The sequence below is a fragment of the Gopherus flavomarginatus genome, chromosome 18 (assembly GCF_025201925.1).
Source record: "Gopherus flavomarginatus isolate rGopFla2 chromosome 18, rGopFla2.mat.asm, whole genome shotgun sequence".
Taxonomy (NCBI): domain Eukaryota; kingdom Metazoa; phylum Chordata; order Testudines; family Testudinidae; genus Gopherus; species Gopherus flavomarginatus.
In genome coordinates this window covers 22,114,544-22,137,546 of record NC_066634.1, presented here as the reverse complement: position 1 = coordinate 22,137,546, position 23,003 = coordinate 22,114,544, and the positions used below count along the sequence as shown (strand labels likewise).

The window sequence follows — 23,003 nt, the reverse complement described above, 5'->3', positions numbered from 1 at the left end:
GCTGGGTGACATTGGGTCAGTCACGTCCCTGCTCCGTGCCTCAGTTTCCCTTTCTGTGCTCTGCATATTTGTAAGCTCCGCATGGTGGGCACTGTCACTTTGTGTCTGTGCAGCACCTGACACAATGGGGGCCCTGATTTCAGTTAGCGCCTCTTGCTGCTACACAGATATTTAGAGCTAGCTGAAATTTATTGACTGAATTTATTTATTTCAATAAAAAATGCAGCTAAGTCCAGCTCAACATGTTTTGTGAAAACTCTTTGAGACAAAATTTTAGAATTTTCATCACACACGAATCCCCCCCCCATACTTTTTCATTTCAGATCAATATTTTCATTTCAATTTATGTTTTGAAAACTGGAAAGGAATGAACATTTTACTCGCGTGGCCAATGAAAATGTCAGTTTGGAACGACCCAAAAAGCCTCATTTGGGATTTTGTCATTAAAAATTGTTCGTTTTTTTTTGTTTGAAATAAAATTGGATTTTTCAACCCTCTCCAGGGACAATAATAAGTGGGTGAGGTTGTCTCTGTAGTTGTGTTTGACCCAGTGTGAAATAAAGAATTGTAGATGCTACTGCAGAGTCAATACAAATATTTGCTTCTAGTGGCAATTAACCCAAGGCTCCAGGGAGAAAATTATGCAGCCTGTCTAATAACTAGGCTGGGTAAAAATGTGATTGTTTTAATCATTTCAGTGGCTAATAGAGATGCTTATTTTTAAGCCTTTTTTTTCAATTTGTTTCAATTTAAACTATCACCATTGTGGGAACTCATGTGGAGGATCAGACAATAGAGGGGATTGGACAATTATTTAATCAGAAGCTGATATTCCAAAAGCGAAAGCTTTATCACCATTAAAACACAACTTGTCGACATCAAAGTACACCGTCCTTAAATCCAACTCTCATTACTTCTCAATCAGCGTTTTTTTCTCACTTTGCCTCTGCATAAATTCCAGTGATCATCCCATGGAAATATTTTTTCCTCCTTTTTGAGTGTGCAAAATGAAATTGATGATTACTGACATTGACTGATCAAAATCTAACCCTTCCAAGCCTATCAACAAACTCTGTGGATGTGATCTGCTTCTGCTGTATCTCAGTATAGTGTGTGTGTGTATATGTGTGATCCCACTGCCTGATTGTACCTACTCTCTGTGTGTGTTTGTTCCTACTGCCAGGCCTGTACCCATTCTGTGTGTTTGTGTGTGTGTGTGTGGTCCTGCTGCCCGGCCTGTACCCAACTCACTCTGTGTGTGTGTGTGTGTGTGTGTGTGTGTGTGTGTGAGAGAGAGAGAGAGAGAGAGAGAGAGAGAGAGAGAGAGAGATCCCACTGCCTGGCCTTTACTCACTCCGTGTGTGCATGTGAGTGTATGAGATCCTGCTGCCTGGCTGTACCCATTCTGTGTGTGTGTGTGTGATCCTGGACTGTGTGTGCATGTGCAGTTAGAATCCCGTAAAAAAGGGGTTAAAAACCCAGCAGTGCATCTGCCTGTGAACAGGAAATTGTCCAAAGTGAGTGTGAGAGAGTTTTTGCTTGTCCTCCTCCTCCGGCCCAGCCTTCAACATTTCAACTGGGCATCCATCAGCCCCTGCCCCCGCCCCCCCCCCAATCCCTCCCAGCTGGGATCTGGTGTCACCTCCCTCCCCCCTGCTTTTCTTTACCAACTGGATCCAAAGACGACCTGGGGGACTTGCATTGGCTTGGGAAGAAGGGAAGGCGACCCAGGCAGTGTGTGTTGGAGGGGGAAGTTGTTACATCCTGAACACACACACACATACAGATCTGTAGTTACACACACACACACACACACACACACACACACACACACACACACACACACACACACCCCTACACACAGGTCTGTGGCGCACAGCACAGAGCTGTGGTTACACACACACCGAGAGATTTGCACACACACACAAAACTGAGATTAGCTGCACACTTACACACAGAGATTTGTTCACTGCACACACATAGATCCGTAATTCTGCATGTGCAGCTCACACACACAGATTTGTAGTTGTGCAGGCACAGCACACACCCACTACACACAGGTCTGTAGTTGTGCACACAACACACACACAGAGAGGTCTGTAGTTTTGCGGGCGCAGCACACGCATGCACACACTACACACATCTGGAGTTGTGTGTGTGCAGCACACACACACACACTACATACACAGATTTGTTAGCTGCACACACATATCTGGAATTGTGCGCACGCAGCACACACACACACACTCCGCTGTAGTTGTACGGGCGCAGCACACACACACACACACACACACACATTTGTTAGCTGCACACACACATCTGGAGTTGTGCGCGCGCAGCACACACACACAGATTTGTTAGCTGCACACACATACACACACACATCTGGAGATGTGCGGGCACAGCACATGCACACACACCCCGCTGTAGTTGTGCGGGCGCAGCACACACACTACACACACAGATTTGTTAGCTGCACACACATACACACACACATCTGGAGTTGTGCGCGCGCAGCACACTTACACACACCCCGCTGTAGTTGTGTGGGCGGAGCACACACTACACACACAGATTTGTTAGCTGCACACACACATCTGGAGTTGTGCGCGCGCAGCACACACACACACACCCCGCTGTAGTTGTGCGGGCGCAGCACACACACTACACACACAGATTTGTTAGCTGCACACACATACACACACACATCTGGAGTTGTGCGCGCGCAGCACACGTACACACACTCCGCTGTAGTTGTGCGGGCGGAGCACACACACTACACACACAGATTTGTTAGCTGCACACACACATCTGGAGTTGTGCGCGCGCAGCACACACACACACACCCCGCTGTAGTTGTGCGGGCGGAGCACACACTACACACACAGATTTGTTAGCTGCACACACACATCTGGAGTTGTGCGCGCGCAGCACACACACACACACACACACACACCCCGCTGTAGTTGTGCGCGCGCAGCACTCACCCCCCCACCCCGCACGCCCCCGGCCGGGGCCGCCCCTCGCTCGCACACCCTGGCCGCCCGTCCGCATGGCCGTTCCCCCGGCCCCCAGCGGAGCTGATGGGCTGGGCCGGCCGCCGGGCGCCCGCCGCGCTCTGAGCCCGGATCCGAGCCCGCTCGGGCCCCGGGAGCGCCGCGCCCCGCGCCGCCGCACAGCCTGGGAGGTGAGTCCGGCTTGGGGGGCAGCAGGGGGAGCCCCCGGCCGGGGCAGCGAGGGGCCTGCTGGAAAGAGTGTCACACACACACACACACACACAGACACACACACACACACACACACACACACACACACACACACACACACACACACACACACGGCTCGGAAAAGTTTCTCGGCTCAGGGCTGCAGGAACAGGGCTGCCTTTGTGTGCCGGAGCTGCGGGTGTGGGGTACCCGAGCCCGGCTCCAGAGAGTGGGGATCCCTGGCTGGACTGGGGGGATCTGCGCTGGGAAATCGAGAGGGGTCTCGGACTGGGGAGGGGGGATCTGCTCTGGGAAATCTAAGGGGGTCCCTGGTGGGGGAGATCTTCTCTGGGAAATCTAGGGGGGTCCCTGACTGGGGAGGGGGGATCTGCGCTGGGAAATCTAGCGGGGGGTCCCTGACTAGGGAGAGGGGAGCTGTGCTGGGGAATCTAGGGGGGTCCGTGACTGAGGTGGGGGGATCTGCTCTGGGAAATCTAGGGGGGTCCTGGCCAGAGAGTGGGTCGTACTAGGGGAGGGGGAATTTCTCTAAGATCTAGAGGGAATCTCTTGGGGACAGAGGGGGGCTGTGTACTGGAGTGGGAAATCTGCTCTAGGATATCGGGGGGGGGGTCTGTGCAGGGTGGTTCTGAATGCAGGGGGGGCGGAGGAGCTGTGTGGGTGTTGGAGGTAATTGGGGCTTGTGGGGGAGAGGGGCTAAATCCAGGATGGGGGGTCACCTAGGGTGTGTGTGGTCTCGGGGCGGGAGTGAAGGGAGATTTTTGTTACAGGACAGTGGGGGGAGGAGGTTATAGGGGGTGGCTGGGAAGTGCCCCCCCATGTGTGTTCTGCATTGCATTGTTCTGCCCGTGGGTTGGAGGCAAAGTTGGGATGATCCAGCTGCTTTGGTTCCCAAAGGACCCTACTTTGCCTCCAACCCACACGCGTGGGGGGGGAAATTCGGCCTCTCGGCTGGAGCCGGCAGATCCAGGGCCGGGGGGCCTGGCCAGGGCTGTCACCCCAGAACAGGGGGAGCCTATGCAGCATTGTCCAAATGCCTCTAGCCCATTAGGAAAGACTCCGGGGCATTGCTCTTTTCTGCCCCCCCTCACTCTGGACTGCTTCCCCCTCCTCCAGGCCGGCCCCCGGCACCCCATTCCCATTGTCCCGGGTGCAGGGTCAGCCCTGCCCTGTCCCTCCCACCTTCCCTTCACCCCCGCCTCAAACCCTCAGCTGCCCCCACGTGAGGGACCGACACTTCACTCAGAACTTCACAGCGGGGGGTGGGGGTGGATTGAACTCCGGGGGAATCCCCAGTGGCAGCTGGCCGCATAGGGGGCTTTGACCTGCAGCAGAGCAGTTCCAGTTCCATCCATCAGGGGGCAGCACCCCACACACACCCCAAGCTCCTTCCACAGGACAGAACCTAGAGATGAATCTCCCACTGCACGGAGGCCTCCGCGGCGGGAGTGCAGTTGGTGTTAAGGCCCTGCTCCTGCCCCCCAGCATAGGGGGCAATTGGAGGCCCCCTGCGCTGTGGCTATTCTCTGCCCCCCAGGGTCCATAGGGGATGGTTCGGGGGTGTGGCCAGAGCATACTGCACTGTGGCTATGCTCTGCCCCCAGCCCCCCACCCTGCACTCATAGAGGGGTGAATTGTGAGTTAGAGCAGCCCTGAGGCTGCTCTAGCTGACGTCGGGGACCAGGCAGTGAGATGCCAAGAGGACTTAAAGCCACCCCCCATCCCTGTCTCCACTGCGGGGACAGGGGAACCGAGGCCCTGGGCCTTCCTTTGGGTTTGGCCTTGTCACACAGGAAGCAACACGCTGGAGAGGATTTGCGTCACCTGCCACTGTAATGCAGCCCCCTCTGGGATGCAGCCGAGCAGCTGGCGAGCAGTGGCACCACCAGAACATCTTAGGATGGGAATGGGAGTAGACTCTTGTGTCCAGCGGAGTCCGTGCAAGCTGGCAAAAGGCACGTTTCCCCAGAGGGGGATGTCTGGCCTGGCCGCCCTCACTTTTGGGAATGGAAGGATCCCTGTCACGGGAGGGGTTTGGCCTGGTCCCTTCGCCCAGGTAGCAGAGGCTGCTGTTTGTGGCCACAGAGGGGCTGGATTCGACCCCGGCTGGTGCCCTGCCTGGAGGGGGCCGCATATACAGGAGCAGGAGCCAACTTGTCATCCTGTGCTATGCTGGAGGTCAGGCCACATGTTTCAGAGAGCTTATGGCCAGAAGGGTCCATCCAATCTGCCCCTTTGCAGGCCAGAGACCCCCGCCCAGTGAGTCCTGCATCCAGCCCCTGATAGTCAAGCTAGAGCGGCTCTTTTGGGGAGACAGTCCCACTCCCTGTTCAAAACGTGCCCCCCTATTTCCATCCCAGCCCGAATGTGTCTCCCTTCTGCTCCCAGCTCTTTGATCCCGTTCTGCTTTTGTCTGCTGAATTAAATTGCTCTCCGGTATCAGAACTCGCCGTGGAGGTGCTTCTGGACCAGGACTGAGTCGCCTCTTAACCGTCCCTTGGATACATTCACTCAATCTCCTTTAACCCCTGACCGGGAGGCGGGTTTTCCAGACCTGGAACCTTTCAGCGGCTCTTCTTTGCACCCATCCCAGTTTTTTTTTGCATCGTCCTTTTTAAAACGTAGACTCCAAAACGAGATGCAGTATCCCTGTCTCGGTCTCCCCAGCGCTTCATGTGAAATCTGTCGCTCCCTTCCATATTCCTTCAAATCTAGGACTTTAGCTCCAGGCTGGGCCAGGGTGGCGATGCCAGTCCCAGCAGGGGGTGATAGAGAGAAAATGAGCTGGCATCAGCTGAGCCCAGCTGTTAACCATTGGGTTCAGCGGTGCCAAGAGCTACCATTCTTGGAAGGAAGCGATTTTTTCAGCAGGGTCCGGGAGCGGTGCCGGAAAAATCTGTCTCACCGCGTGTCTCCCCGTCTGTCTTTTTCCCTGGTATTTAAATCATTAAAGCAAGCAGACAGGGCAGCGTAAACCCGGAAAATCTTTGCAACCAGATTGTGGTGCCCAAGTGTGTGTGTTGGGGGGGCAAGCGTGAGGCACTGAGATGTTGGGAGATTGTTGGCAGGCTCCTGGGTGCGAGGTGCTGGATGGGGTGACCCCTGGTGTGGGGTGCTGGGGGGTTCTGGGCATGGGGACAGGTCGGTCTGTCCTGGATGCAGGGCACTGGGCACAGGGTGCTGGGTTGGGCTAGATGGCCCTGGCATGGGGCACTGGTCTGGGTCACATGCCTGTGGCTGACACAGCACGCTTAGGGCAGGCAGGAGTAACTTGCCCTGAAGATCCACTTTCCGGAGACTGACGCCAGCCCGGTTCCCCACCGCAGCTGCTGCTTTGGCTCCTAGCAGGGTGCACGTGTGCTGCTGGCCAGCCCCCCAGCAACCCCTCCGTCCCAGAGGGGCTGGAGCAAAGCGGGTTCATTTGAGGTCAGGCTTGGCTGGCGCAGCAGGAGCCACAGACATGGAAGGAAGGAAGGAAGGAAGGGAAGCTCCACTCTGCCCTCGCTTTGTCTGTCTCTATCCGCCAGGGGCAGCCAGCGCGGAGGAGGGTCTATTCACTAGTGGAGTCATTTGCATTGGTCTGTTCTGGGACAGGTTCTCCCAGGGAACAGATTTGGAGCCTGAAAGCCAAATCTGGCCCTCCCAGATCCTTTTGGTGGGGGCAGCTTTGGGACACTTCAGATGACAATCTGAAGTCGCACCGGTGGAGTTGACCCATGTCGGGGGTGGAGGGAGGCCACTAGACTCGCAGCCGGAGGACTTGAACCTGGGGCCCTAGGCGCGCCAGATCTCCGCTGCTAAAGCCAAAGGACTAACTCGCAGCTGGCTGCTCTAGTAGGTTGTTATCCTCCGGAGGAGCCAGCCAACATGCAGTTTGCCAGCATCTTCCAGGAGCAGAGTCCGGTTCCTTGTGTCGGAGGATTCCAAAGTGCTTGCCGGCCAAACCTCACCAGCCTGGTTCTGACCTGGCTCCTGCTGACAGCAGCCAAAACCCCGGCCTCTGCGTGATGTCAAAGGATTTTTGCCTTTGTGTGCGTGACTGCTGGAAAGCAGCCACCTCTGGGGTGGAGCGCGGTGACTGTTGTGCACCAGCTGCTGTGTGGCGCAATGATTAGGAATGAAGGTGAATGTACCAGGCTGGGAGGCAGGGTGGTACCAACCCAACCGGGTCTGCGCTTGACGTCGGTCCCTAGGCTGCCCTGGTGGAGTGGTCTAATGGTAAGAGCATGGTACTAAGAGTCAGGAGCCTTGAGTTCTGTCTCCAAGAGGAGTGGGGTCTAGTGGCTAGAGCAGGAGAGGGACCGTCAGGAGGTCTCAGGTCACTCCCAAGCTGTGGGAAGGGATGATGCCTGGTGGTTAGGGCACAGGGCTGCGTGTCAGCAGAGCTGACTTCCCTTCCCGTGTCTCCCAGGGGCGTGCAGTCTAGTGGTGAGAGCAAGGGTGAGCCTGGATGTCAGGACACCTGGGTTCTTTGCACAGCTCTGTGAGGAGAATGGGATCTAGTGGCTGGGATTGGGAACCAGGACTGCTGGGTGCTATTCCTGATTTTCTTTATGGCGTTGAGGGAGTCACTCCTGGGCCCTGTGTGTGTAAAACAACCCTGGTCTGATGGAAGCCCTGTGAGAGGCTCATGGGATGCAAACCTCTGGGAGTGAAAGTTTTCCCCATCTCCCTGCCCTCTCGGTTCCAGGCATGTCTGCGCATTGCGTGTGTTTGGTAATTTTGGGCACCCTGCCCAGTTTGTGTTTGATCCCACGCCCCAGCGTTCGCCATCCGAGAACCCTTTGCGTCCGGAGCGGGGCACGCTCTGGAAGCGTTGCTAAATGACAGCTGGACCTTTTCTCCCTCACCTGCCGGTTACACGGGGCTGCCAGAAAGTGACGAGGGGCTATAGGGTGTGTGGACGTGGCGTACGTTATGGTAGCATGGAGACGCTCTGAGCAAGACCTCATGGTGCTAGGAGCGGTACAGACCTGAGGCAGGGCAGGCCGGGGATCACAGCGCCACTCCCGCAGCCTGGCTCAGCCATGGGCAGAGAAGGAGCAGGCATGGATATTCTCCACCTCCCTCTCAGTCTTGGGGTCTCAATGTTTCCTGGAACCAGCTTCCTGGTAGGCAGGTCCTCACTGGATGAATCACAGCTCCGTGCCTCAATTTCCCTATCAGTAAAATGGGGATAATACTATAAGACCCAACACAGCTGAGGGAGTGGGAGGATTGAGTTCTAATTAGCTTGAGTGGATCAACCAGAAGTTAGGACCCATGAGACCTGAAGTGTTTTGATGCAGCCACGGGCATCTTTCTTTTCCCTCCTGTCCTTTGTCTGTCTCGGTTATTTAGCCTGGAAGCTCTTTGGGAGAGGGCCTGTTTCTCATGCCGTGTTGTGCAGCTCCTAGCACGCTGGGGCCCCGATCTCGCTTGAGTCACTAGTGTGATACAGATACAATTAGCACACTGCCAACTGTGCAAATATCTAGTGTTTCCTTTGTCTGCTGAGGCTGGGTAGCTCTCCACTGTGTGCAGCCCTAGGTGCATTGGGGACCTCTGGGTGTTAAGATCCTACCTGGAATAAGAACCCCGTAGGCACGGCTGAGTCTTTGGGTCCTTTCCAGCTCGCTGGCTCTGAAGGGATAATTGTGAACCCGGAAATCCCCTGCCTGATTCCAGCCCTGTGAACCACGGCTCCCAGCTGCTTTCTGCAGCATGGACGCACCTCCACACGCAGGTTAGCTTGTGGCAGGCTGGGGTGGGGGAGGTCACAGGCCGGTTAGATAGAGGATGGGGGCTGTGATGGTGGTCGAAGTGGAGAAGATGGTGGCAGGAGTGGAACTGGGAGGCAGGACACCTGGGTTCTAGGCCTGTCTCCCAGGAGGAGAGGGGGATCTAGTGGATAGAGCAGGGGCAGGCTTGGGGGTCAGGACTCCTGGGTTCTTATCCTTACTCTGGGAGGGGAGTGGGATCTAGTGATTAGAGTAGGGCTGGCTGTCAGGTCTGATCTGCTTTCAGAGCGGGCTGGATCCCCGAGATTTCTATTCTGTGGGAAATTGCAACTTTTTTGGGGGAAAAACTTGGCTCTGCATTAGAACGAAATTCCCAGGGAACGTGAATTCTGAGGATGTTCAGTTCGGGGCCAAGGAGACATTTCATGTTGAATAATGTTGGGGTTCTTTTTACTTCCCTCCTGGTTTTTGTAATCCTTAGGATCACGCTCAGTCCATGTTTCCAAGGATTTCTCGGAAGACATGACGGCTAGAAACTCAGGCAAGCTAGATTTGTAAGAAATCCCTTGACTCCAGAAGCTCGGGTCTTATGGGAAGCACCAAATATTTTCACCTGCACCTTCCCTATTTTTTATGCATGGGATCCTTCCGCTTGGGGTTTCTTTGTTTGGAATGACAGGAAGGACAGGTTTTGCTTCGTCTTGGTCGCTGTCATTGATGGTGGAGCTGTGACAATGTGTCAGGAGCTGTAACAATGTGTCAGGAGCTGTACAAGATCCAGAGAGATGCAGTTTTAGCTTCAGGGATGTGGCCAGAGTGCACTGTGTTGTGGCTATTCTCCCCCCCCCCCCCCACCTGGACCCATAGGTGGCAGCTCCTAGGAACCTGGAGCAAGGATGGCGGGATCCCTTTGGGCCCCGTTTGCATTCCCTGTATTTTGAGCCCTGCCTGGTCCACTCGGTGCAGCCTCAGGGCTGCTCTAACGCATGCTGAGCTCCTTCTGGGCCCTGGGGAGCAGAGAATAGCCACAGCGCAGGGCACTCTGGTTGCGGCCCCGATCCACCCCTACTTCAGGGGCTGTGAGCAGGGCCCTTACACCAGCTCCCGGCAGACCAGGGAGGCCCCGTGTGGGTGGGAGATTCTCAGGGCAGCCGTTCCCACCCCAGAGCCTCCCAGGGGGACCTGAGCGTGACTGAGAACCCACACCAAGGAGTCCGTGAAAACCAGAGACCCAAGAACCGATTCCCAACCGAGCCCAGGTTTGCTCTTGGCTGTCTCGGCGGAAATCTGGAGTGAGTGCGCGGCAGTGACTGGATTCCCACTCCAAAGCCTGCCACTGGGCCATGTTCTTTCTGCCGTTGAGGGTGTCCTGTTTGACCTTATTAGGGGATATTTTCCCCCACTCTTTTTCTGTTTTAAGCCCGGGGATTTGGGTAGGGGAATCTGGAAAGCGGCATTAGCTCAGGAATGCGACTCTGGCACCCGACCCGAGGGAACTGCTGGGAGTGAGTGTAAACCCACCCTGGTTTCTGTGCATGGAGCAGGCATCCTCTCCACCGCCGCCCTGCTGGCGGGCAGCTGGGCCTCACGCCCGCCCCTGGGGTCGTCGAACCCCCTCGCTTCTTCTGTTGCTGTTTGTCGTGTGGTACTGCCTTGGGGCAGGAGTCATGGGTTGCACTAGGAGCAGCGTGGCCTAGTGGATCGAGCGCTAGACTGGGACACAGGAAACCTGGGTTGTGTTCTCCGCTGGGTGATCATGGGAAAGTCCCTGACCCCTCCGTGCCTCTGTTTACCCAAATGCGGCTAATGATACTGACCTCCTTGGTATAGTTCTTTGAGATGTGACTGCTAACAAGAGTTAGACCAAGGAGGCAACTGTATTGCTGTGCAGGGCAGCAGGGAGAACTCAGAACTCTCCGGGGAGGGAAGCTCTGGGATCTCTGTCACTGGAGGCTTTTAAGAACAGGCTGGACACACCCCGGTCAGGGCTGGGCTAGGTTAACTCGGTCCAGCCTCAGTGCAGGGGGCTGGACGCAATCACCTCTGGGGGTCCCTTCCAGCCAGACGTTTCTATGATGAAAAGTGCTAGGGATTGCTATTGCCCTCCTCACAACTGCCGTGGGAGACAGGGAAGGATCTCATGCTCGTTGTACAGGTGGGGAAACTGAGGCAGACGGGACTCCACGTGAGGTTGGTTTTCTGGTTACCGCCCCGGGCTGGGCTTGAAGAGAGCCAGGTTGGATTCCTGGCGCTGCCACAGACTCACTATGGAATCTAGGGCCCTTCGTGTCTCTCTGGGCCTCAGTTTCCCCATGGGGTGGATGATCCTTCCTTTGTCTATAGGGCTTATCGACATGGAGAAGTTACTCCAGATTAAGGTAGGGTGTGGACTGAAAATACAGTAGCTCCCCATGCACCAAGCAAAGTGCCTTTTTCCAAAGTGGACCGGACTGGAAGTTCTTTTGGTCGGGGCTGGCTCTGTGCAGCATCCAGCGTGATGGGGCCCCAATCTTAGCTGGAACCTCTAGGTGCTACTGTAATAGACCTAATAGTTTCATAGATTATCAGGGTTCGAAGGGACCTCAGGAGATCATCTAGTCCAACCCCCTGCTCAAAGCAGGACCAATCCCCAAATGGTCTCCTCAGGGATTGAATTCACAACCCTGGGTTTAGCAGGCCAATGCTCAAACCACTAACCCCAGACCTGACCCTGTGCAGTACCTGACGTGATGGGGCCTGGATCTTATCTGGGGCTGCTAAGTCCTACCAAAATATACCAAATAATAAAATATACTCCACAAGACGTTTGTAGCAGAGCTGGAGACTGGCAGCCCCATGCTCTAACCTCAAGGCCACCCTGCGTCTGCTGGCAGGGGTGGGAACTTACTTGTATTTGGGTTTATTTCGGGGAGAGGCTGTCTTGTCCCATCAACTGCCCCCTTCGCCCCATCTTTGTCCTTTGGATCCTTCCATTTAGAATATTAAGGGGGACGGTTGTTGCTACGTCTCGATATCGATGAGCTGCAATTGCCCTCAACGTGCACCTGACCCCTGCTGCTCGGCGTTAATGACTGTAATCTAATCTCATGCTTCAGGGTTTCACCCAGCCACCTACCGGGGGTCAGGAAGGATTTTGGCTCCTCACCCCAACTCACAATTGGTCAGATGGTTTCTGGGGTTTGGTTGCAGCGTGGGGCGTGGGTCACCAGCTCAGATCATCGGGGTGTATCTTGCCTAATCAATTCCCAGCCATCGCAGGGGCCACGGGCGTTGGGGGCACCTGTTGCTCCCAGCAGCGGCCGGTGGCGCACAACTGTTGAAACTCCTGAGGGCTGAAGTGATTTGGTCTGCCTGAAGTCACTGGGCTCAAAATAGGCTGCATTGTGTTCCCAGCCTGTGTTGATTGTGCCCCGGTCCATGGAGATGAATAGGGGGAAGCAGTGAGCCGTGCAGGAATTAAAGCCATAGGCCCGCCCGGCGGGCAGCGGGCGTGAGTGGTGCCAGCTTTCGCCAGTTTCTTGCAACTTCAGGAAAGAGGGAAGGACGCGGGGGTGGTGGTAGGGCGGAAGGGCCGCCTGATATGATTGTGATACACTCCTCCATGCGGCGGCTGGCAGCCGAGCAATCCTGACCTTGCTCCAACCTGGCCAAGCGGAGCTGAACAGGAACCAGGCCCGGCTGATTGGCATGGAGGTGTGAGACTCCTCGTGGCAGGCTGGTTCCTGACAGGCCTCTGCTCCCGCCGATGAGCTCCCAGAGTCTGCCCCGGGGGAGCTGGGGTGGTGCAAGCCATTGTTTGCACCAGTTTGCACGAGGGGGAGATGGCATCCACCCCACACCACACAGTTTGCACGAGGAGGGATTGCCCCAGCATGTTGCAGCAGAATTTGCGCGGTGCGGGCTGCACCAACACCATTCTGTTTGCACGAGAGGGGGTTGCACCAACAGGGTGCAGTGCATTTTGCACAAGAAGGGTTGCCCCAGCAGCTTGCATGATGTACCAGCACAGCGCAATTTGCACAAGGGGGACTTGCACCAACACCGTGCAGTGCAGTTTGCATGACGGGGACTTGCAGCAATGCTGTGCAATGCAGTTTTGCATCATTAAGGTTGCACCAGCACCGTGCAATGCAGTTTGCTCGAGGGGGAGTTGCACGAGGACCATGCAATGCAGTTTGCATGGCGTGAGGTGCACCAACACTGCACAGTTTGCACAAGGGGTAATGATGCTTGCACATGAAGGCAAAGGCAAGTACAATTATCCTCCTTGTTCTCAGCCTGGACTGCTTCCTCTGTTAAGGTAGCTTCCTGGTGGCAGTGGCAGTTAGTGGCTGAGCACCAGGCCCAGATGTGCCTCAGGCAGAGGGGCCTGATTCCCTGGCGCTCCGCACCTGGGGCAACATCAGCAGAGCAAAAGGCTGCCCAGATCAGCCAGGCTGCATTTGCACCGGTGCAGGGAAAGGGCGACACGAGGATCACACCCCCCGGCACGTGCATGTCCCAGTCTGCAGCGGAAAGGTGCTCGTGCATTCATGAGGTCGTGGATTCACCTTGGGTTCTTCCCTTGCTTGCATGGGACGAGGCTTGGTCCTGGTGGCAGAGCCCGGGGAGGCACTTGCCCTGGGGCCATAAAGTGGTCTGCTCCTCGGTGCATCTTGCACTGAGTGGCTCGTGCTTCCGTTGTGCCCCGGGGGTTGTTTTTCCCCACGCAGAGCCGAGATGCAGCCTGTTCTGGGGTGAAGCGCTGCAGCTGTTCATATAGGGCTTGCTCACGTGATGCTGAAATGCAGCCACTTCTGGGGTTAGGCATAGAAGCTGTTTAACAACCATCGTGCAGAGAGCATCTTTTAGGTGCGAGAGGGAAGAATAATCCGGTATCCAGCTGAAATTTGGTAAAGGACGCTCCTCCCCGGAAGATCAGCCAATCCAATCGAAACCTGAATGTTTCGACTCGAGTGTGGACTGTGGGTTGGAGCGAGGTGGTTGTGAGACTCCTCTTTTGACTTGGCGTTGTCTCCCCCTCTGCGCAGGGCGTCCGTCGGAGACCATAGCACCATGCCTGAGGGAGCCCGTCGGGGCAGCAAGAAGAAAGCAGGCAATCAAGGTTGGTGCCCGGGGCCCCCATGCAGTGTGACCCCTTGTGGGGCTGGACACAGAGCTCCTGGGCTGAGGAGACGATCTGCCCTGCCCGCAGATGGGTGGGTTACTGCACAGATCAGAGACGGGGTCCGATTCTCTGGTGTGGGAGGGGAGTGAGGTCTAGTAGTTAGAGCGGGCAGTTTGGGAGTTTGGACTGCTGGGTTCTTTTCCCAGATGGGGGAGGGGTGGGGTCTGGGAGCCAGGACTCCTGGGTTTTAGTCCCAGCTTTGCTACCAATTCGCTGGCTGACCTTGGGGAAATCTCCCCCCCATGCCTCAGTTTCCCCATCTGTCAGGTAGGGGCACAGTGATTGTGATTTGCTTCACGGGCTCCTTGTCTCTCTCCTTCCCACACTCTTTCTCATTCCCTTTTCCCTGCAGCCCCTGAACGATCTTCCCATCCCTAGCCCACCAGCCATCCCCTGCCTTCTTCAAAGCCTTTCTTGACACCCGCCCCACACCCCACCCCTCCCCTAAACTGCTGCCCCGTGGTTTGTCCACTCGGACGACGAGCATCTCCCAGCTGTGCCTGCAGATCCCCGTGCTCAGCGGCAGCCCTACGTAAACAGAGCTGAGTAATAACAGCAGCAGCAAATGGGGTTTTCTGTCGCACCCCGGCTGCAAACCACTTCTCAGAGCCGAATAACCCACCCCGGCAGAGGGATGGGTGCCGATCCTAGCTCAGATGAGGAAGAGAGGGGCTCCAGAGGTAGAAGGGGCTGTGTGTGTGTGTGTGGGGGGGTGAGTTAGAGCAGCCCAGAGGCTGCTCTAAATGACACGGGAAGCCGGGCAGGACCTAGAACACACAGAGCAAAGGGAGTCAAAGCGACCGCTCCACAACCCCAGCCCAGAGCTCAGCGATGGTGGGGGGCAGCTGACTCAGGCCCAAAGATGCCGATCCCGGCCCGAAGGGGGGCAGCTGGAGGAGGAGGTGACCGGGGATGTGGTAGAGGGGCAGTGGTTTCAGAGCTGGAGTCCCGGACTCCATGCCGGAGCCAGGCCTCTCAGCCTGGGCATACGCCAGTCCCACCCCCCTCCCTTCAAGCAAGTTGGGGGTCGGGATTTGAATAATAAACCTCCAGGCTTCACACAGCTGGTTGGATCGAGGAGGCCCCCAATGGGAAGACAAAAGCAAACAGGTCGTCCGAGGACTTCCGCATTCCCGGTAGTCTTGGCACGAGGAGCCTGGTGCATGGAGAGGTGGATGGGCCCTTTAAGGGATTGAATTTAACCCTTCCCCCACCATTGAAACTGATGAGACAAGCGGTGCACCCCACCCAGTGTGTCTGCATTGAAAAGCCGTTGTCTGCATTGAAGCTGCTCCCCCCATCTGAAAGCATCAGGATGGGGCTTTTAAAGGGGAAACTAAGGCACGCTGCCAGGGCGCATGGAGACAGCCAGGCAGTGCTGCCCCCCCACCGTCTCTGCTTGCGAGCTGTTCATGTCCCACATCCTCCCGCCAAAGCATCGCGTGCAGTCGGTTCCTCTCTGTGGCTGCTGCTCGTTTTGAATCACCTGCTTGCTGGCCAGAACCGAAAAGGACCAGAGAGATGTGAACTGTTGGAAGGGGCCAGATCCTCTGCTTGTGTCAATGGTTGTCGCTCCATTGGAGTCCATGGGACTGGCAGATCCTGACCCCAGGCCTCCTGCTGCCAGAGTCCTGCTCCTACTGGCCCGTCCTGGAGCACGGGCAATGAGGGAGGGCGAAGGTTCTGTATATTTGTGCCACCATAGATGAGAGGCAGTGTGGCCTAGTGGATAGTGCGCTGGACTGGTGTTCAGGAGACCCAGGCTCCATTCCTGTCTCTGCCACTGGGGGCCTGTGAGCAAGTCCCTTCCCTTTTCTGTGCCTCAGTTTCCCCCTCGGTAAAACGGAGTGCTCTGAGATCAGCCAATGATGAGAGCTGGGAGGTATTGTTATACTGCTGTCTGTGTGACACTCCCCGCGGCTGTTCAAATCCACTGGGTGTGCGTGTGTGTGTAAAATTCTCCGTTGTTCTCTGTGCATGGGGGGTGGGTACCTGTGGGGTGTCCGTGCATGCAGAGAGGTGTTTGTGCACCGGTGCGTGTGCACGGTGCTGGGTTGGGGTGAGTGTGTGCGTGCATGGAGGGGTGGGGGCGCATGCATGAAGTGGCCTTGAATTGTGTGTGCATGGGGAGAGTGCACATGTGTGCGTGTGGCTGAGGCGGCCGTGTACGCATATAGGGCAATGTGTGCATAGAGGCGTTTGTGCGTCTGTGTGTTTAAACAGTGGTGCACTTGTATAATATGTGCGTGGTGTGCGCATCACAAGGGGCGAGCGTGAGTGGCAGGTGAGTGCATAGGAAAAGTTCATTTGTGCACGAATGCATGGTGTGTGTGTGTGTCTGTCTGTATGTGTCAAGGGTGCATAGAGGGCTGAGTGTGTACAGTGGTGTGTGCATGCATAGAGGGTGTGTGCGTGCACATGAGGTGTGTGTATGCACAAAGTATGTGGGTGTGCATAGAGAGTTGTGTGCCTTGAGGTGTGTGCGTGCGCAAATGGGTATGTGCACAGAGGTGTGTGTGCGCACCGGAGTATGTGCATAGAGGTGTATTTGTGTGCACGCGGGTATGTGCACAGAGGTGTGTGTGTACACACAGGGATGTGTGCACAGAGGTATGTGTGCATGCGTGCGCACAGGGGTATGTGCATAGAGATTGTGTGCACAGAGGTGTGTGTGCGCGCGTACAGGTATGTGCATAGAGAAGTGTATGTGTGCGCGCACGGGTATGTGCACAGAGGTGTGTCTGTGCACAGAGGTGTGTGTGCATGCCCGCATATGGGTATGTGCATAGAGGGGGGTGTGTGTGCACAGAGGAGTGTGCGCGCGGAGAGGGGTATGTGCTTAGAGATGTGTGTGTGCACAGAGGTTTGTGCTTAGCGGTGTGTATGCATGCGCATAGAGGTATGTGCTTAGTGGGATGTGTGTGTGTGTGCGTGTGCATGCGTGTGCCTAGAGGGATCTGTGTATATAGTGCATAAATACAGATGACAGACATGGGCTCATGCCCCAGGACCAGAACCCAGTGCCAAGCTGCTCAGGGACTAGCTGAATCCAGGGCCCCGTCTCGAATGTATATTTTTGTGCAAACCTTTTCGTGAGCAGCAGAGCTCAGCGTGCACAAAGCCTCTCCTGCCACAATGCAACGCAAACCACAGCCTCGAAGGTGCAAAGCGGGCGAGGAAGCATTGGAGAACGGAGCGGGGGCGGGGAGCGTGAAGTGCAGCTGGGGACGGGTCCCCCTGGCGTCTCCACGTCAGATGGGGGCACAGCCCCACGGAGCCGGGATCGGAGGTGACGATGGGGGGATGCGGGGCGGCGGGAGGAAGCTGCATGAGCTCAATGTGGTTGCCGCTCCGGGATGGGGTGGTTTGCAAGATGCACGGGCGGGTGCCGGGGGCACCCGATGGAGCTGGCTCATTGGGCTCCGGGCCGGAGGGACAGTGAGACTAGAAAGGCCACCCCCCCGGCTCACAAAGTGCACCTGTCTCCTGTTAGTGCAGGAGGCCCAGCCTGAGAAGGGCTGAACAGAGAGATCTGCGGCCATTCCCGGCCACGCTGGGCCGGAGAGCCACAGAGGTGGAGGGAGGAGGAGGAATCAATCCCTTGATCCTCCAGCCGTTGCCGCTGCTTGCGGGCACGGGGAAATCCTCTTGAGCTCTGGGCATCCATGCAGTGGCCCCTTGGCTCCCCCGTTGTGTCCCGTCGGAATGAGTTTAGTCACCCGCATGCGCACGCCCCTCGGTGGTGAGGGAGGAGGGTGTCAGGGTACCTCTTACACAGAGGGAGAAACTGAGGCACGGGGGGAGGCGCGGAGCTTGCCCAACGTCACCCAGCGACAGAGCTCGGTGCGGGGGGAGTCCAGGAGTCCAGACTCACCTCTCTGCTCTGACTAGTAGACCCTACTCCCCTCCGAGAGCAGGGTGGCGAACCCAGTAACTCCAGCTCTGGCTTCTTCCAGCACTGTGGGGAACGGGGCAGGAGCCTTGGCTGTAAGGGGAGCTCCTGGCTACTCCAATTCCAGCCTCTTCCAGCAGGGGGCGCTGCGCGATGGGGCATCCCCCAGCAGAGTGGGCGCCGCTAACCCGTCCGTCTCGCTCTCCCCCCTCAGTGGCCGCCAGACCATCCTCCGTGTCCTCGCTGAGCGGGATCGCCGGCGGCATGGCCGCCGCCACCATCTCGGGTAGCTGCACCTCGGTCAATACGGTGTGCTCGGACGGCGAGCGGCCCGTCAGCCTCAGCTCCTCCGCCTCCTCTGCCTCCCTGCCCGACAGCCAGAGCGCCTTCGGCAGCAGCGGGGCCTTGGGCGGGGGCTGCCCCGCCGGCTACCCGCCCGACGCCCAGCAGAACGGCAGCGACATCAGCCTCGATCTCACCCCGGTGGCGCTGCTGGAGGGGCCGGCCGAGGGGCCCCCGGGGGGTGCCAAGCGTGGCGGCGGCGGCAGTGCCTGGTCCCCCGGGCATGCCAGAGCCAGGGAACGCCGGGTCAAACTGTCCCAACTGGACCGGGTGGTGCTGGAGATTGTGGAGACGGAGCAGGCTTACGTCCGGGACCTGAGAAGCATTGTGGAGGTGAGCGAAGGGAGCAGCAGGGGGAGCTCCCAGCTACTCCAACCCCAGCCTCTCCCAGCAGGGGGCGCTGTGGGGCGCGGGGCAGGGCGCTGGATTTGGGGGAAGCTCCCAGCTACTCCAGTCCCAGCCTCTCCCAGCAGGGGGCACTGTAGGGAGCAGGGCAGGGTGCTGGCTCCGGGCAGGGAGGGCTCCTGGCTGCTCCAGCTCCGGCCTCTCCCAGCAGGTGGCGCTGTGGGGAGCGGGGCAGTGCACTGGCTGTGGGGGGAGCTCTCAGCTGCTCCAGCCCCCACCTCTCCCATCAGGAGGCGCTGTGGGGAGGAGGAGAACACCCAAATTAATGGAGCCCCGATTTTGCTGTGGGTTTCTTTATGCTAATGCATATGATTAATAAACAATATTAATTGCCACTGATTTTCCAGTAGCAGCTCTAGGCCCCACCCGAGATCGAGGCCTCACGGCGCCGGGTGCTGCCCAGACAGGCGCTGCCCCAAAGAGCTTCTAGTCTAAACAGACAAAGGGTGGGGAAACTGAGTCATAAAGTGGGGATGTGACTTCCCCACGGTCACATGGCAAAACTGGGGCAGAGCCAGGCATAGGACCGGGGAGTCCTGAGGCCCAGCCCAACCCCCTGGCCACTCAGCAGCGCTGTCTCAGCACAGAGGTGACCCCAGGGACCTCTGTGAGCATCATAGTGATTTGTGTGTGTGTGTGTGTGTGGAATTTGCTGCTCAGCTGCCTGGTGAGTGTCGGTGGATCAGCGCCTGCCCTGGTGGGTCAGACAGGCCCCAGCTGCCCCCAGAGAGGCCCAAAGAATCCCAGTTATTCCTCCGGCAGGAAGGGTTGAAATGCGAGCTCTGGCGGGTGGGGGCGGGGAGCATCTGCCGGGAGCCTGGATCCAGGCCTGCGGCTGGCTCCCCGGCAGGGAGCTGAGGGGACCAGTTCACTGGTAACTCCAGTCCCGGCAGCAAACGGCTCATCCCAGAGCTGGACTCGTGCTCCCTGCGAGAAACGGATCATGGGCCCCTGGGACTCGGTGCTGGACCAAAGGCCTCCCAGTGCTTGGTTTTAAGCATTAGCCCGGAGTACAACCCAACAGTGCTGACTCCCAGCCCCCCCTGCTCTAGCCACTAGACCCTACTCCCCTCCCAGCATGGGGGCTTAGAACAAGGGGGACTGGGAGCCAGGACTCCTGGGTTCTGCTGACAGTTCGGGGAAGGGAGGGGAATCTAGTGGTTAGAGCAAGGGAGGGATAGGAACCAGGACTCCTGGGTTCTATTGCCAGGGATGGGAGGGGAATCTAGTGGTTAGAGTGGTGGGGGGGCAGGAGCCAGGACTCCTGGGTTCTAATGACAGTTCAGGGAGGGGAATCTAGTGGTTAGAGCAGGGGGGGATGGGAACCAGGTTCTATTGCCAGGTAAGGGAGGGGAATCTAGTGGTTAGAGTGGGGGGAGGGATGGGAGCTAGGACTCCTGGGTTCTATTGGCAGGTTGGGGAGGGGAGTGATGTGCAGTGGTTAGAGCAGAGGATATGGAACTCAGGAAACTGGCTTCTGTTCCCAGCTCCCCTGCAGACTCCCTGGGTGACCATGAGCAAACCACTCCAGGCCTAATAATTAGCAGTGCTAAGCATCCATGACTGGCAGTTCTGAAAAGGAGGGCCTTAAGCGCTGTGCCTCGGTTTCCCCATCTGCTGAATGGGGATAATAGTCCTCTGTCTCTCCCATCTTTACTCTGTCTAGCCTGAAATTGTAACATCTTTTAAGCAGGGAGCTCTGCCGAAGGATTCTACAGCTCCGAGCACACTGGGGCCCTGATCTCGGCTGGATTAGAACTAACAGATTCTGAGCATAATGGGGAGTAGGGGTGGGTACAAAATGACTGAGAGTGATGGGGGCATTGATAAATGGAGAGTGGTTGAGCCATATGGAGTGATTTCGTGGTTTTGAGAAGTTGCTTTGAATTGAATGGCTCTCTCCACGTTTAACAAAGCTTTTTATTCCCCCCTCCCCCCCAGGGGAATGTCCCAGTTTTTTTTATTTGGCGAACCTTTCAGGAGTTGCAACTGCTTCCAGTCCCCAAAATGCGCTGGCCACGAGAGCCGGGCCACTTGTTGGTTCGCGGGCCGTTCTGAAAAATGGAAAAGAATTCGGTTCGAGTCAAACGGGGATTCCCAAAATTCCTGGTCTTTCCCCAAAATCGTATTCGGCGTGTGCGTTTTGGGGAGGAGAAACCGCTCATCTGGCAAATTTATGATTATTTTTTATTTCTTATTGTGGCTGTAAAAGTTTGGGGTTCCCTCTGGCCCTCCTCTAAGTAGATCTTTTTGGAGCGATTGCGCAGCACCTTTTGCCTGGGTTCCTCTCAGGGCAGAATCCCAGCAGAAGTCCCTGAAATCTCGGTTGCGCGGCTTGTGATCAGGGCAGGTCCCTGCATGCGAGTGCTGGTGTGAATCAGCTGGAGTTGTGCTGGGTCCTGGCCAGCCCTGAGTCTCCACGTGGACAGGCGGGTTTTTCTGGCTGTGGCGGGGGAGTTCGCGAAAGGTCACTGGCACTGAAATGAGAATGATTTAACAGATTGTCTCAGCAGAACTCTTTCCGGGTTTATTAACAGTGTTTGGTGAGTGGGCGAAGGCTGGGACTTTCAGCATGGTGATGCTCAGGGGATGGGAGGAAATGTTATTTCACTTGGGGAAACTGAGGCGCAAAGCGGGTGGCAAAGGGACCCAAGAGTCCTGGCGTCTGCTCTGATCATCAAACCGCACATCCCCATCCTAGAGCTAAAAATAGGTCCCAGGAGTCCTGCCCCCTTTTCCTCCCTCCCTTCTAATCTTTACACCACTCCCTTCTCCCAGAGCTGGGAAAGAACCCAGGAGTCCTGACTCAGGCTCCTCCCCCTCCTCCCAGTGCTGGGAAAGAACCTAGGAGTCCTCATCTGATCATTATATCACACGCCTTCCTAGAGCTGGGGATGGAACCCAGGCGTCCTGGCTCCCAGTCCCTCACCCTAAACATGCTGCCTTCCGGAGGGAAAGGAGCCCCGGTCCATGCTGCATGTAGATTTCAGCTCAGCTCTTTCCACCCCTTGAATCCAGCCGCTGGCAACATTAATCCACCTTGGCCAGACTGCATCTCCCACCATGCACCATGGTCTTTCCCCATGGCTGAGCCAGTGCAGTGTCTCTTTGATGAGGGAGTATGAACAGCTGCCATGCTCCACCCCAGAGGTGGCTGCATCTCAGTGCTGGGTGAAGGACAACTGTATAAAGAGCTACCGAGCCCTGTTGCTAGAGTTTGTTGCATTTTGTTGCTGGGCGAGGGATTCCTGTATAAACAGCTGCCGTGCTCCACCTCAGAGGTTTCTGCATTTCACTGTTGGGCGTGTCATCCCGGAGCAATGTTGCTGCGTGGCTGTAAAGCAACTGCCATGTCCCACCCAAGGTCAATCGTATTTCAACTGTGGATGAGTGGTCCCTGTGCAGTGTGCTATGCAACCACTGCCGGGTGCTGCCCCAGAGGTGGTTGGACTTCAGACCCCTGTATAAACAACTGCCCTGGCCTACCCCAGAAGTGAGCATATCTCAGTGCTGAGTGAGGCGTCTTTGTATAATCTGCTGCCAGGCTCCACCCCAGAGGTGGCTGCATCTCAGTGCTGGGATGAGTAATGCCTGTATAAACAGCTGCCATGCCCCGCCCTACAGCCACCATCTGCACCGTGGATGAAATGATGCTGCAGTGTTGCCTGGCGATGTCTGCAAAGTGCTTTGCGGGAGGAGAGGTGTTCCGGGAATGCCAGGGTCTGACCCATTCCTGTTTTGCAGGATTATCTTGGCTGTATCATAGACAATGGACACCTGCCCCTCAAACCTGAGCAAGTGAGCACTTTGTTCTGCAACATCGAAGACATCTATGAGTTCAACAGGTGAGTCTGCTGCCCCCTAGCACCCACTGGACAGGGAGAGAATGATGGGAGACGATCGGGAGAGGGACTTACTGGGGGTATTGAGTTGATTTCTGAGTTCCCTACAACTTTGGTAACAGTGACCCCGTGTGGGGATTGAACCTGCAACCTCAGGATCTAGGTCTCCCATAATGCAGCATGGCCTCAGTAAGAGAGGAGAAAGTGGTGCATCATGGAAGATGTAGTCCAATCAGAGAGCCTGGCCCATAGAGAATGAGATCATAAGGTACCTTAGCCTAGACTATTGACTTGAAATATTTTAGTCTCCGGCCGAAACTCAAGATTATGCCCCAAAAGTCAAAATTTTCCGGGCGCGGGGCGGAACCTTGAGCTAAATGACAGATTGAACAGTTCTGATGGTTTGCTTTG

General features: G+C 56.5%; 2 protein-coding genes across 2 annotated transcripts in view; one reads left to right on the top strand and one right to left on the bottom strand.

The window, feature by feature from the left end:
• Positions 1–7,196, bottom strand: part of LOC127037117 (mRNA decay activator protein ZFP36L2-A-like) — a 69,950-nt gene extending 62,754 nt beyond the window's left edge. Inside the window, exon 1 of the mRNA XM_050928614.1 lies at positions 7,190–7,196. The gene's annotated coding sequence lies outside the window, so the exon portion shown is untranslated. The remainder of the gene's footprint in view (positions 1–7,189) is intronic.
• A 6,794-nt stretch (positions 7,197–13,990) lies between these two features.
• The window catches only part of PLEKHG2 (pleckstrin homology and RhoGEF domain containing G2), a 32,832-nt gene continuing 23,819 nt past the window's right edge, over positions 13,991–23,003 (top strand). The window contains exons 1-3 of the mRNA XM_050928332.1: positions 13,991–14,048; positions 18,218–18,678; positions 22,495–22,595. Of these exons, the coding sequence (XP_050784289.1) occupies positions 14,000–14,048; positions 18,218–18,678; positions 22,495–22,595 (611 nt within the window). The 5' untranslated portion in view covers positions 13,991–13,999. The remainder of the gene's footprint in view (positions 14,049–18,217; positions 18,679–22,494; positions 22,596–23,003) is intronic.